Raw genomic sequence first — 15,662 nt, 5'->3', positions numbered from 1 at the left:
CCACTACTTCTCTACATACTTCTTCATGTCATTTACGCTTCATTTGTATTTCTAAAGCAAAAAAAAGAAGAAGAAATTTATCTCGTTTATCTTTCAACTTGGTTAGGTTGTGTTCTTTTTTTGCCATATATTTTTTAAAGTTTGCTGTTTTGTCTCTTCTCCTTTTCTCCCTGTGCCAGAAGACCAGAATCTTCTTCATCTTCTTTATTCTGCTAGAGTTAGATTCTTCTTTATTTAGTTTTATATTTTTGCATGACTTTGAACTTTTATAATGCTTCATTTGATGAGCAACAGATTACAATCTTTAGAGAGTTGAGTTTTGAAATGATCTATGTTTGTAGTTAGTTTTGTCTTTAGTTCTTGGGATCTTGTCTTGTTGTTGGTGATATTTGTTTGATTGTTAAAAAAAACTGTTAATTTCAAGAGGATTGTCTGGTTAACTTGAAATGCGGAATTTACGAGTTCTTTCAGTTATTCTATTAGTATGTTTGCGTTGAGGAATAATTTAAAATATTGATCAAGCGATCTTACAGTACCATCGCTTTGGATCGCTTCAAAGATAAAGTGATCTATCGATTTATTAACTTAGATATACATTTTACTAAAAGCCGATAAACGAAAAACAATACCTGATAATCAAAACGGTCATGCAATCTAACAATCCCACAAGCCATCGATCCAAAGATCTAATTATGGATCTATCATAAAAAACGTATAGACGTTGTTTTTAAAGTTTACCGATCCAACAATAAAAAAATCGAATATTCTTCGAATAATTTGTATATAAATCTAACTCTTCATTGATCTCATGATACAACGATCTAACAATCTATAGATTTATTAACGTTTTTATCTATCTTTTTAACGATATTACAAGACGTCGATGTAACATTCGTCTATCTATTGATCTGGCATTAGTTTGATCGATATGTTTACATAAATCTCAATGTTATGATCATCGAAAAAATAAGTCAGTGATCTAACAACATGTTGTATTAACGATGGTCCATTTAATAATAAATTACTGATCTATTGGTCTATCGATTCATAGATCCATCAATACACCTACTGATCTTTAAATCTTACGATGTATCAGTATCTTGCATTTCATTCGTCTAAGATTTAACGATCTTCGATCGATTCCTCGATCTATTGTTTTATAAAAATATTTTTTTTTTAAAGTTGCCTTATCTATAGTGAAGATCCATCAATCGACACTATTACTTATTGATACATCGATCGTGTCCCTTTCATCTAGTGATCAAAAGATTGAATGATATATTGCAGATCTATTGGTCTATCGTCTATCGATGGTCTATAGATTCATAGATGTATCAATTCAAAGACCAACTGATCTTTAAATCTAACAATCTATCAGAAGTTCCTAGTTGATTGATAGATCTATAGTAGATCGATGGATTTATTATATATCGATTTAAAAATATCATGACTTATCCCGTATAATCGATTTTGCATTTCATTCGTCTAAAGATTTAACGATTTGCGATCGATTCCTTGATCTATTTTAGATTTATCGATCGATACTATAACTTATTGATCCATTGATCGTGTTACATTCATCTAGAGATCATAGGATTTAATCAATCATCATCAATACAAAGACATACTGATCTTTAAATGTAACGATCTTTCAGTAGTTCTATAGTTGATTGGTAGATCTATAGTAGATCGGTGGTAATTTACTAACTATCTATTTTCGATCGATTCCTCGATATATAGGACAATCGTTTAATACAGATAATTATTTATCAGTTAATCGATCTTGTGTTCCATTCATTTGGTGATCTAACGATTTAATGAAGTATCGTTGATTAATTTGTCTATCGATTTATAGTTGAATCGCCAACACAACTAATTGATCTTGTTATCTAACGATCTATAAGTAGATTTATAGTTGATATATCTATAAGTGTAACGATGAACAGATCTATCGATCTGTGAATATAATGAATATTATTGCTTGATCGATCTTGCGTTCAATTTAGGAATCTGTAGATTTTCAATTGATTCCTTGATCTGTGGATACAATAATTGAAGTGAGTTCTATTCTAAAGATTTTCAATCGATTTCTCGATCTATTGATACGTTTTTGTTTAACGATCTATCTCTAGATTTATAGATCTGTAAGGGATCGAAGATTTATTCGTATGTAATTTCGTTGATATACTTCATCATTTTAGTGATCGATCGGTATAAAAACCAGCGACCTTCTTTGATCAACAATTTCTGAAGCAAATGATCATATCTATCAACGATCTACAAATTGCCTTTAACTATCGATCTATTATTTTTGTTTTGATCGTATCTATATGAGAATTTCCCAATCATTACAACTATTAACGCAAACAAAACGTTTTAACACTTAATTGGGGGAAAATAAGGCTAAAACGATTAAAATCATTTAAAAATTGACAATTTATAATAAAAATTTAAATTGTTATCATAAAAAATCTAAAAGTATTTTATTTGATAGTAAAACGATTTATAACTAGACTCTTTAAAACTAATTTAACTGACAATCATTTACAACTATTTATAATTTCAAATATCAATTAACATTTTTGTTAATTGATATTTCTTGTACACGATCAGTCGGCAGAGAGAGAGAGAGAGAAAGAGCGAAAGAGCATCTTTATAGCATATTTCCTCTAAAACATAAAAGTCTTAAAAGAAAGATGGTTTATGATTTTAATGGAATATTTATGTAGAAAATGGGAGATTTTTTTTTTCAATTAAACATTTAAATGAAAGTATTTTAATAGAAAAACATCTGTCATAAGAGTAAGAGATCAACAACAGAATTACTTTGTTTGCTCTAACAAAAGTTTGTAAGATCAACTAAATATTTCATTAGTAGGAGAAAAGCTTATGTTTTTCTTAGTAAGTGAAAGTTTTTAAAATTATTGTTTATTAAATTTATTTCTTAAAACTTGTTGTTTATTTTCATTTTAATTATAATTTACATAAACAAATTAAGTTTTAAGTTTTTTTTTTCTGCGCATGTTCACAAAACAATACGGAAGTCTTATAAAAGTTATAAAATCGAATCAAATGTTCATGTTTGGTTTATGACTGATTTTCATTTTTTTTTTTCTTCATCACTCTTCATCTTCTGCTGTTATTGTGGTTTTTAAGCTGCCACCAGATATATCATTTTCATCCTAAAACCACAAATTTATGAAATTATTTGTGTGTGTTCCTCTGCTTTTTTGAAAACATCTAAGACATAACTTTACACTCAGAAAAGTGTTAAAGAAATCATTAAGTCAATTTAATCTTAATTTGTAAAATTATAATTTGAAAACATTTTCTTCTTTAAAATCAAGAGATTTACTGTAATGAAGGAAATAATAATCACTCATTACTGAGTAATGTTAAAAGTAATGATCTAGCATTAAGTAAAACAAAACGATTTATGTTATTCTTCAAAGAGAGAGATTGGACTAGACTATAGACTAGACTATAGACTAGACTATAGACTGGACTATAGACTAGACTACAGACTAGACTATAGACTAGACTATATACTAGACTATAGACTAGACTATTGACTAGACTGTAGACTATTGACTAGACTATAGACTAGACTATAGTCTAGTCTATAGTCTAGTCTATAGTCTAGTCTATAGTCTAGTCTATAGACTAGACTATAGACTAGACTATAGACTAGACTATAGACTAGACTATAGACTAGACTATAGACTAGACTATAGACTAGACTAGACTATAGACTAGACTAGACTATAGACTAGACTAGACTATAGACTAGACTATAGACTAGACTATAGACTAGACTATAGACTAGACTATAGACTAGACTATAGACTAGACTATAGACTAGACTATAGACTAGACTATAGACTAGACTATAGACTAGACTATAGACTAGACTATAGACTAGACTATAGACTAGACTATAGACTAGACTATAGACTAGACTATAGACTAGACTATAGACTAGACTATAGACTAGACTATAGACTAGACTATAGACTAGACTATAGACTAGACTATAGACTAGACTATAGACTAGACTATAGACTAGACTATAGACTAGACTATAGACTAGACTATAGACTAGACTATAGACTAGACTATAGACTAGACTATAGACTAGACTATAGACTAGACTATAGACTAGACTATAGACTAGACTATAGACTAGACTATAGACTGACTATAGACTAGACTATAGACTAGACTATAGACTAGACTATAGACTAGACTATAGACTAGACTATAGACTAGACTATAGACTAGACTATTGACTAGACTGTAGACTATTGACTGGACTGTAGACTAGACTATAGACTAGACTATAGACTAGACTATTAACTAAATGATAAACTGGACTATAGACTAAATGACTAGACTAGTCTTCGGACTAGACTTTAGACTAGACTATAGACTAATGTATAGACCACACTCTAGATTGGACTATAGACTACACTGTATACTTGACTATAGACTACACTATAGAATAGACTATAGACTACAGATTAGACTAAAAACTAGACTAAATACTAGACTTAAGACTAGACTACAGACTATACTATAGTCTAGATTATAAACTACACTATAGACTAGACTATAGACTGGACTATTGACTAGACTACTAGTCTAGTCTACAGCGTAGACAATATACAAGATTTTGGTCTATTCTACAGCCTAGACTATAGACCAAACAATACAGTAGAAATAGGACTAGACTATGTACTAGGCTATAGAGTAGACTAGGCTACTAGGCTATAGAGTAGACTTTGGAATGCCTGGGGTGTAAAAACTAGAATAAAATAACTTTGTTGCAAACCATTAAAAAGTCAATGATCATCTTCGCTAACCTTATTATTATCAACTACCAAATCATCATTAACGCCACAAAGAATTTTTTTTACAAAGTTTCGTTTATTTTTTTTTTTTTATTTATTAAACGAAAAAATAGCAACTAAAGCTAATTCTTTTAACTAAAACGTATACATTCATATACATATAAATAAAACGTTATATATACAACACAATTACTTTAATTGTGGCATATAAATGGTTTAAATTGTGAACTCAATTCACATAAACCCCAACCAATGACCGACCGTTGGTTAGTTAGATTGACCAAACCCCATGGAGTTTAAATAAAGAAAAAAGCTGGAGTCATATAAAAAGACTAAACTCTGACGCGTCAGTTTTTTTTTAGTTTATAATTTAATATTCTTTTATTATGCCACAAAGTTTGGATGTGTTGATTAAGGTTGGTTTTTTTATTACTTTTTCAGTTTTTTTCTTTTCATTATTTCTATTTTTTTTTATTTTAGAGTTAGTCGTTTATGAGTTCATTTCATTTTAGTTTTGTAGAAACTCTTTTTTATTATTGTGGCTTTTAATCACAATTCCAACAATTTCGTAATCAACTAATTAAAGTGGAAAATTGTTGTGTTGTATGGTTTGATCAGTGAGTAGTTTGTTTGCGTATGATCAGTAGAGTGTACGCATGCTTTGTATGCAAAATTAATTTTGTGTCTGAAAATGAAAAACATATAGTTTTCTAAATGATGATATATGTAGAAGCTTGCTAATTTGTAATTCCCAAATTAGGTTGAATACACTGAACAAAATGGGTTTAAAGATCATCAAGATTGTTAAGATAACAGTTAGAAATTAAGATATCAGTCGGCGATCGGCTAACAAACAGAATTAACGATAAAAGTATTTAGATATTGGTCCATCGATATGTTAAACAACTCCTTGATCCATTGACATATAAATCCTTAAATCGATGGATCAATAATCTGTGCAAAATGACCAATTAATTCCTACGTGATGTAGACAATAGTGAGAGAAAGAACGAGAGAGAATGAACGTTTAAAGTTACAAAGATCATCTTAAGAGAAGTGGGTTTACGATCGGTTAATGGATAGTACTATTGATCAAGTAGATTAATTGATCTATATATTCTTGGGTCTTTAAATATACAAAGCCATATCAATGAAAAATGTTGATCATAAATTACCCTTCCAATTGATATTTGAATTTAGAAATCTTCTAAACTATCGACCTAAGAATTATATAATCTGGATATCTTGCTACAAATAGATCTTTTTGGTGAAGTGATCATATAATCTACTAGTAATTTGATCTATATATCTTCTCATTTATAGCTTATTGATCTTTAAATCTTTTGAAATATCAACCTGTAGATATTACGATATCTATCGGTTTTTCGCTCTTATGATTTACTAACCCTCTGACCTATCAATTTTCTTATGTATCTGATCCATCGATCTTCTAATCCATAAATCTGCTAATCTATCGAACTTCCGATCTATCGATCTCCTTATCTATTGAACTTCTAGTTCTATCAGTCTTTTGGTCTATTGATCTTCTGATTTTCTGATCTATCCATCTTCTGATCTATTGACTTTCTGATCTTTCGATATTATGTTGTCTTTTGGTCTATTGATCTTCTGATTTTCTGATCTATCCATCTTTTGATCTCTTGACTTTCTGATCTTTCGATATTATGATCTATTAATCGTGAAAGTCTATGTCTGTCTTATATTTATAGATAGATCTATCATCTGATCTGTCAATCTTATTTATAAACTGTCTTTCAATCAATCGATCATCTCATTTATAAGTCTTGTAATATATTAATCTTCCAATATAGATATTCTGATCTTTCGGTCTTTGCTAGATCAATCTTCCGGTCTATTGATTTTCTGATCTATCTATCTTCTGATCTATTGACTATCTTATATTGTAATCTATCGATCTTCGAATCTATCTGTCTTCCGTTTTATCGATCCATTTATTATCTGATCTGTCAGTCTAATCTGTCTTCCAATCTATCGATCATCTCATTTATAAATCTTGTAACATATGGATCTTCCAATAATATATATATCTTCTGATCGATCGGTCTTCTATAGATTAATTTTTCGATTCATTGATTTTCTGATCTATCCATCTTCTGATCTATTGATTTTCTGATCTTTCAATATTATAATCTTTCGATCTTCGAATCTATCCGTCTTTTGATTCATCATTCTACTGGTTTATAAACTTTTTACCAATATAATTTATAAATCTTGAATATATAGATCATGCAATCCGTAGGTCTTCTGATCTAGGCGATCGCATACATTTCCAACATATTGATCTTCTGATCTATTGATTTTCTGACATACATACATTAAAAAACACCGATCTTTTGATAAAATGGTCTTTTAAATTATCGATCTGCCAATATATTTAGCAATTTATGAATCATTCCTTTGATCTTTCATTACATCTAAGCAATAAACTAGTGATCTATAGATATCTCTCAATGTAAAAACGACTTTTAATACAAGACAAAGTACTTTGTTTTTTAAGTTATAAAAAAAATTAAATAAATTTTATATTACTACAACATTATAAAATAGTTTATTAATTTGTTATTTTTTATTGTCTGTGTGTGTGTTTTTGTGTTTTCTTTCAAAGTTTAATAAACTTTCTTTTTGTTTTAAACTCCAGTAGCTGTTTGTTGTTTTTCTTAAAATATTTCATTATTTAATACATATTTACCTGGCTTTGTTATTAGTAAGTGTGTAATATTAAAAGTTTATATGTATATATTACATATTTATTTAATATTTATACTATCATTATTAGTTTCATTAAATTTTTATATATACTTTTTTCTCTTTCATTTAAAGCGCTAGCTTGGCTTTATTAAGTTTTAATATGAAATTAAAATGGCAAAAAAAAAATAGAAGAAAACAAAACAAAATATTTTAAAATATAATTTTCAACATTTTTTCTTTAACTTTATAATGAAATTCATTTGGATGTGTTGTGTCATGTAGTATTAGTTGTATTTTTATATGTTGAATATGAAAAGAAAAAAATGAAAATGTATCGATTGATTGTGTTTTGAAGTTTAATGACTTGTTAAAACATTTTTAGTCTTATAAATGTTAGATTATAAATATTAATGCGATTATAATTTGGTTGAGAGAAAAACTAATGCTCATTTGATTATTTAAACGGAAAAGTAAGAAATTTTAAAGAGGTGTTGTTTTTAGATTTTCAGCAAATATTATAACTTGAGAACGTTTTTTAAGGCAGTAATCTTGGGATCTATCGATCTTATGACTCTAACGATCTTAGACTATTTACTGATCTTTCCATCTTATGGGTTGTCGATCTTTTGATCTCTTCAATGTTCTAATATGTCAATCTCCCGATCTATCGATCTTCTTAACTCTCAATATTATGGACTGTCGATCCTTTGATCTATCGACCTTCTATACTATATATCTACAGAACTATCGATATTCTGATCTATCAATCATTTGGTCTATCGATCTTTTGGAATGTCGATCTTCTAATCTCTCGATATTTTAAAATGTCGATCTTCTGATCTCTCCATCTTTTGTTTTGCCGATATATTGATCTATTGATTTTCTCCTTTATTAATTCTATGATTCATTGATATTTTGTTCTGTCTTTCTTTTGATGTATCTATTATCTGATCATTCTATGTTTTGATCAATCGAATATATCAGATATGTTCTGATATATCGATCTTTTGAAGTGTAGAACAGGCGATCTATAAATATCGATCTTCTAATGTACCGGTCTTCAGATCTATCGATTTTCTGATCAATACATCTTTTGATCTATCAATCGATTTCTTTGATTGATTCGATTTTCTTATCTATTATTCTTTTTATCGATCAATCTTCTGATCTAGCAATCTTATGATCTATCGCTCTTTTGGTCGATCGATTGATTGCAATCGAACTATTAATCTAACGATCTTCTTAGCGGTCTTCTGAACTATCGAGCTTTTACTCTTTTAAATCTTTTAGTATATGGATTTTCTTATATATCGATTTTCAGATCTATCAATCATCTGATCAATATATCTTCGTATCTATTGATCTTCTGATCTAACGATTTTCTGAATTATCGATCTTCTTATCTATTGATGTTTGATCTATTGTTCTTTTGATCTATAAAGATCCCCCGATCATTGAAACTATCGATCTTCTTATCTAAAGATCTTTGGATCTATCAATCTTCTGATCTATCGATTTTGTAGTCCATCGGACTTCTGAATTATAGATCTTGTGATCTATCGCTCTTTTGATCGATCGATTGATTGCAATTAAACTACGAATCTAACGATCTTCTTATCGGTCTTCTGAACTATCGACCTTTTGATCTTTTAAATCTTTTAGCATATAGATCTTCTTATCTATCAGTTTTCAGATCTTCATCTGATCAACATATCTTCTCATCTATCGATCTTCTGATCTAAAGATCTTTCGAACTATCGATCTTCATATCAATCTTTCTTTTGATCCATCCATCTCCTGAACTATCAATATTTTTATCTATTGATCTTTTGATCGATCGATTTTGAACTATCAAGATCTCTTGATCTTTTAAATCTTCTAATCTCTCGATTTTCTAAATCTCGATATTTCAGTCTGTCGATTTTGTGTCTTTCTAAATAATCTGTTCTATCGAACTTTTTCCGAACGTCCACACTGCAGTTCGAGACGATCACTTTTCTAAATAGGAAGTTTATTTGAAAACTTGTTCCACTAATAAGAAGGCCTTTTTACCTATTTAAAATTTAGCTTTGAATTTGTTTTTTAAAGTTTAATTACAGTTTATTCTGCTCATCTTTGCTTCAATAACTTTACAATTCAATATCGTTTTTTTTTTTTGTTCGTTTTGTTGTTTAAAGACATTCACTTTACCTGATATTTCGATATGCAAGGCAACCTTTTCAGTTAAATGCAGTTTATTTCTTATAGAAAAATCAGCAATGTAAACCAAACAGAGGGAAAAAACAAAAACTTGTTAAAAAATATTGCGTGTTAAAAATGATTTTCAATTTTCAATATCTTGAAATGTAACGCATGACTTCACATAAGTTTTTTTTGTTTATATCTTTGAAATAAAGCAGCAACATGAGCAGTTACTTTTCTGTTGTACGTTTTAACAAAAGTGGCTTTTTTGCTTAAAGAAAAATATGTAGCGGATTTTTAAAAAATCTACCAAGCATAAAGTTCTTAAAAAATAAGCAAAAATGTTAAAAACTTTAAATGAATCAACAAAAAACAAAAAAATAACTTACAAGATTCCCAGACATTTCAACAGTTGCACAACAAAAGGAGACAACTTGCCTTAACTATATAGAATGTTTGGTTTTATTCGGTTGCAAGTAAGCAATCGAACTGCACAAACCAACCAACTAAACCAACCTACCTTTTTTAAAGTTTTTATTAGTTCTTTATTTTATGATTGTAAAGTAACTAACCCTCCCAGAAAATCCTCCCAAATATTTACTGAAATAAAACCCAAACATGTTGCCACAACATATTTGTTTAGTTCTTAAGCAAGTTATGGTAAATTGCACTTTTGGCAATAGTTTTAAAGAGAGAAGTCTAGAAAATTTACAATATTGCTTCTTCTTTATTAAAGAATATTTTTGCAAAAGCAACACTTACTATAGCTGCACCACACACTTAAAAGTGTTGCGTGGGTCATTGGCTTTTTCAGCATTTGTTTCCATTTATATATTGACGTGTTTGTTGCAACATTTAATTTAATAAAAAGCATTTTTTTGTGCTGTTGGTCGCACCTTCAATTTAGTTTAACTGTTTCTGTTTAATGTTCTTACATCATATATATTTTTTTTGCATTTTTTTTTGTAGCTGGTGTTTTGTTTGTTTGATTTTTTTTTTTATTTTATTTTTGCAACAAACTTCTTCTTACTGCAATTTCCGTTATTAGAACCACACACAAACACTTGCCTTAAAAAACAAAAACATTATTTTGACATGCAATTTACCACTTAATGTTGCATTTATCTAAACGCCCTGTTGTAGTATTTATTTATTTTTTTATTATTTTTAAGGTGGTTCTTTAAAATAATTTGTTGTAGTTAGTTTTCTTAGAATTTTAGAGAACTGACCTTTCCTTGGGCAAATATTATTAATTATGAATTACTTAATATTTGTAGGAGTTTTTAAACTTTTATTAAGCATTTAACACATTAAATTTATTAAATACTAAAGTTGCAACATGGTTACGTAAAAGTTGAGGTACTTAAACCGAATATCATTAAATAATAAAAAACAGAAGATCGTTTAAGGGATAGAATAAAAATGTATTTATCTATATCATATGTTAAATGTATCTATTGACTTCAAAATATCTGTAATAAAAAATATCAGAAGATCAGTATATCGGAAGATCAGTATATCAGTAGATCAGTATATCAGAAGATCAGTATATCAGAAGATCAGTATATCGGAAGATCAGTATATCAGTAGATCAGTATGTCAAAAGATCAGTATATCAAAAGATCAGTATATCAAAAGATCAGTATATGAGAAGATCAGAATATCAAAAAGATTAGTATATCAGAAGATCAGTATAACGGAAGATCAGTATATCGGAAGATAAGTACATCGAAAGCTTAATATATAGGAAAATCAGTATATAGATCAGTATACCGGAAGATCAAACATTTTTTGATCAAAAATCTATAGGTCAAAAATTTGTATATCAAAGATCTAGACATCAATGATCTGTAGATGTGCAGATTAAAGATCTATACATTAAAAATTTGTCCACTATAACATCGAAAGATCAATATATAAGATGACCTGTATAAGAAAAATGAGTTTATCAGAAGAACAGTACATCGAAAGATTAGTATATCGGAAGATTAGAATAGATAAGTATAGAGAAATATATAGGAAAATCAGTATACAAGAAGATCGAAGATCAAAGATTTGTACATCAAAGATTTGTACATCAAAGATTTGTACATCAAAGATCAATAAATCAATGATCTGTCGACCAATGATTTATCCATCGAAAATTTGTCCATTATAATATCGGAAGATCCATATATAAGAAGATTTTTATATCAAAGAGCTGTAGATCAAAGACACATAAATGAAAGATCTGTACATGAAAGATCTGTAGATCAAAGATCAATAGATCTATGTCAAAGATCTGTAGATCGTAAGTCAAGAATCTGTAGGTCGTAAGTCAATGATGTGTAAGTTTAAGATATATAGATCTAAGACAAAGATCTGTAAGTTTAAGATTTGTAGATCTTATTCAAAGATCAGTAGGTCGTAAGTCAATGATGCGTAAGTTTAAAATCTGTAGATCTAAGTCAAAGATCTTTAAGTTTAAGACCTGTTAGTTTAAGATTTTAGATCTCAGTCAAAGATCTGTAGATTAAAATCAAAGATCTGTGAGTCAAAATTAAAGATCTATAGATCTAAGACAAAGATGTAGATCTAATTCAAAGATTTGTAGGTCGTAAGTCAATGATGCGTAAGTTTAAAATCTGTAGATCTAAGTCAAAGATCTTAAAGTTTAAGACCTGTTAGTTTAAGATTTTAGATCTCAGTCAAAGATCTGTAGATCAAAATCAAAGATCTGTGAGTCAAAATCAAAGATCTATAGATCTAAGACAAATATCTGTAAGTTTAAGATCTGTAGATCTAAGTCAAATATCTGTAAGTTTAAGACCTGTTAGTTAAAGATCTTTAGATCTCAGTCAAAGATCTGTAGATATAAGTAAAAACATTTATATAGAAAGATCCAATGATCGAAAGAATTACAAATAAAAAGGTCGAATGCACAATCGAAAAAAATCGTGTTTAATATCAAAGGTCAGTAGGTACATCAGAATATGGAAGATTAAAAGATCAGAAGATTGAATTGTAAAAATATCGACATACCGAAAGATCATAGTATGAACGTTTAATACATCTGGTGATCAGAAAATCGATAGAAAATTTCAAATGATCGTCTAATCAAAAGATCTGCGATTAATAGATAAGAAGATCAATGATCTTAAGATCATAACATAAGAGATTACAAGATCAGTAAATCGATACCTAATTAAAACATCAGATCTGAATATCAATATATAAAAACATTGCGAAATATGAAAAACAGATTATTAAGATATCAGAAGATTAATTCAACATATAAAACGATCTTCGGGTTAAAAAAAAAACTCAAAGATCAGCTGATGAAAATAGCTTACATTAGCAAAAATTGCCTACATAAAGACACCTAGAAAACCTAGTTATATTCAAAACAACTTTCTGCTTAAAATAGCTCATCTCTAAGTCATTATGTATCATTATGTATCAAAATTTTTAAGGACCACAAATAATGATGCTTAACACATTTTTTAGCTTCTTAATAATGTTGATATTAAAAACCAAGTCCTCTTTTTTATCATTAATGGCGGCTTATTTCAAGCTAAATTTTTCTTGTCTTAATAATGAACAGTGTTTTACGTTTGTTTAACTTTTATTTACAAAGTTATCAACAACTAATTGCGATTTTCATTAAAAATTTCATTGTTAACAGTTCTTTTGTGTCAATGTGAATGAGTGTGTGTGTGTGTGTGCATTACGTTAAATTTATTAAACATTTTAAAAGATTTTTGACTTTTAGCATTAATACGAAATAAAAACACAAAATAATGTTAATAAAGTGGAGTTTTCTTGGCAATTAAGTTATTTTTTTATTTTTTATTTTAACTCGAAATTTACAATTATTATGAGCTGTTGTGTAAAAGTTATAATATAAAAATGGTTGTTGTTCATTCAGTTGGTAGTTTCTACTTGTGGCAACTTCTCATGTGTTCAAATGTTGTCTTTTTTTTCTTAATGTTTCAGGCTAAATGTTGAGCTTTCTTGTTGTGTTTGTTTTATTTACATTTAATTTGTTTAACTAATTTTTATTGACATTTTAAACTTTAAAAATTTATGTCGAAGTTTAGTTGTTCTGGCCCCGGAGTTGGTTTTTTTCTAGTATAACTGCTTGTAATTTTTGTTGTTAAAGTATGTCAAAATGATGTAAGCTTTTTTAAATGATTTGTTTTTTTATTTACTTTACTTTATTATGATTTCACATTTGTTAGTTGAGGGTTTTTAATTTCAGTTTAGTTCAAGTCGAGTTGAGTTAATACAAACCTGTGAGTGATGAAAGGAAATGTAATTTCAACATTGTTTCTTTTCTTTTAACAAATGATCTCAATTAATATGTCTTGTAATTTTGTAGTTAATTTGTTTAAACTTTACTTAATTACACATCATGATAAAGAAGAAAAAAAAAAAAAAACAATCAACTCATTGACTCTACAGGGTCTGGTTATTTAGGAAAAAAGTATGTTAACAGACAAAAAGACGTCAATTAAGATGAAACGCATGTAGACTGACATACTAAATAGATGTTACTAATAAAGAGGTCCAAGGGTAGAGATAACAGATTTTTATTTCCCAGCTTGCTAGCAATAAATGTCAAAGATACGGGATAGCTGGTATTCTAGTCTATAGTATAGTCTATAGTCTATTCTATCGTCTAGTCTATAGTCTAGTCTATAGTCTAGTCTATAGTCTAGTCTATAGTATAGTCTATAGCCTAGTCTATAGTCTAGCTTACAGTCTATTCTATAATCTAGTTTATAGTCTAGTCTAGTCTATAGTCTAGTCTGTAGTCTAGTCTATAGTCTGGTCTATAGTCTAGTCAATAATCTGTTCTATATTATATTCTATATAGACTAGTCTATAGTCTAGTTTATATTCTAGTCTGTAATCTAGTCTACAGTCTAGTCTATAGTCTAGTTTGTAGTCTAGTCTATAGTCTAATCTATAGTCTAATCTATAGTCTAGTCTATAGTCTAGTCTACAGTTTAGTCTACAGTCTAATCTATATTCTACAGTCTAATCTATAGTCTAGTCTATAGTCTAGTCTGTAGTCTAGTCTATAGTCTGGTCTATAGTCCAGTCAATAATCTATTCTATAGTCTACTCTATAGTCTAGTCTATAGTCTAGTCTATAGTCTAGTCTATAGTCTAGTCTATAGTCTAGTCTATAGTCTAGTCTATAGTCTAGTCTATAGTCTAGTCTATAGTCTAGTCTATAGTCTAGTCTATAGTCTAGTCTATAGTCTAGTCTATAGTCTAGTCTATAGTCTAGTCTATAGTCTAGTCTATCGTATAGTCTATAGTCTAGTCTAAAAATCAAATTTGCTATTATGATATTTAATTCTAAATAATTAATTTAAAATGTTCATAAAATTTTAACAAATAATGACAACCAATAACTTTTCTTCATTTTCTGTCTTTCTAGGTAAGTGTTGTTAAAACAAATTACTCCTCTACCAAATAAATACGTAAATGTAAGTAATTTAACTCAATAATTTAAAATATATTTCTTCTTAACAAAATGTACGTAAGAGTAAAACCTGCCGCTTTAAATTTAAAAAAAATGAAAATAATATCAAATTTTATCACACATCAACATACTAAAATTTCAACAAAACTACTCGTAAATAAATGTAAAATTATATTGAATTTTACGAAAAAAAATCCAATCCCACTGTTTGTAAAAAAATTAGTTGTAACAAAAATGTAGTAGTGGCTGGCGGTGTTTTTGTGGTCTTTGAAATAAAATTTCCTTTTTTTTCGTCAATACAAGTATTTTTTCCCTATTACTATAGCTTTTTTCTAAAACGAAGTGTTTGAATTTATTTTTGCTGTCCGTCTGTCTGTCGGTTGTAATAATAATAATAGTTATTTATATATTTTTTTGTCTTTTTT

At 28.5% G+C, this 15,662-nt stretch overlaps 1 protein-coding gene across 2 annotated transcripts in view; it reads left to right on the top strand.

Annotated features, from left to right (window-relative positions):
* Positions 1–15,662, top strand: part of LOC111685710 (putative uncharacterized protein DDB_G0282133) — an 89,013-nt gene that overhangs the window by 58,013 nt on the left and 15,338 nt on the right. The window contains exon 4 of one of the 2 annotated variants that reach the window (XM_046951212.1): positions 15,193–15,545. The exons of the other annotated variant lie outside the window; for it this stretch is intronic. Within the exon in view, the coding sequence (XP_046807168.1) occupies positions 15,193–15,231 (39 nt within the window). The 3' untranslated portion in view covers positions 15,232–15,545. Of the gene's footprint in view, positions 1–15,192; positions 15,546–15,662 lie in introns of those variants that run through there. 2 annotated transcript variants of the gene reach the window in all.

The sequence above is a fragment of the Lucilia cuprina genome, chromosome 5, assembly GCF_022045245.1.
Source record: "Lucilia cuprina isolate Lc7/37 chromosome 5, ASM2204524v1, whole genome shotgun sequence".
Classification (NCBI taxonomy): Eukaryota; Metazoa; Arthropoda; class Insecta; order Diptera; family Calliphoridae; genus Lucilia; species Lucilia cuprina.
Note: the sequence above shows the minus strand (reverse complement) of the source record. Positions and strands in the feature narration are given on the sequence as shown.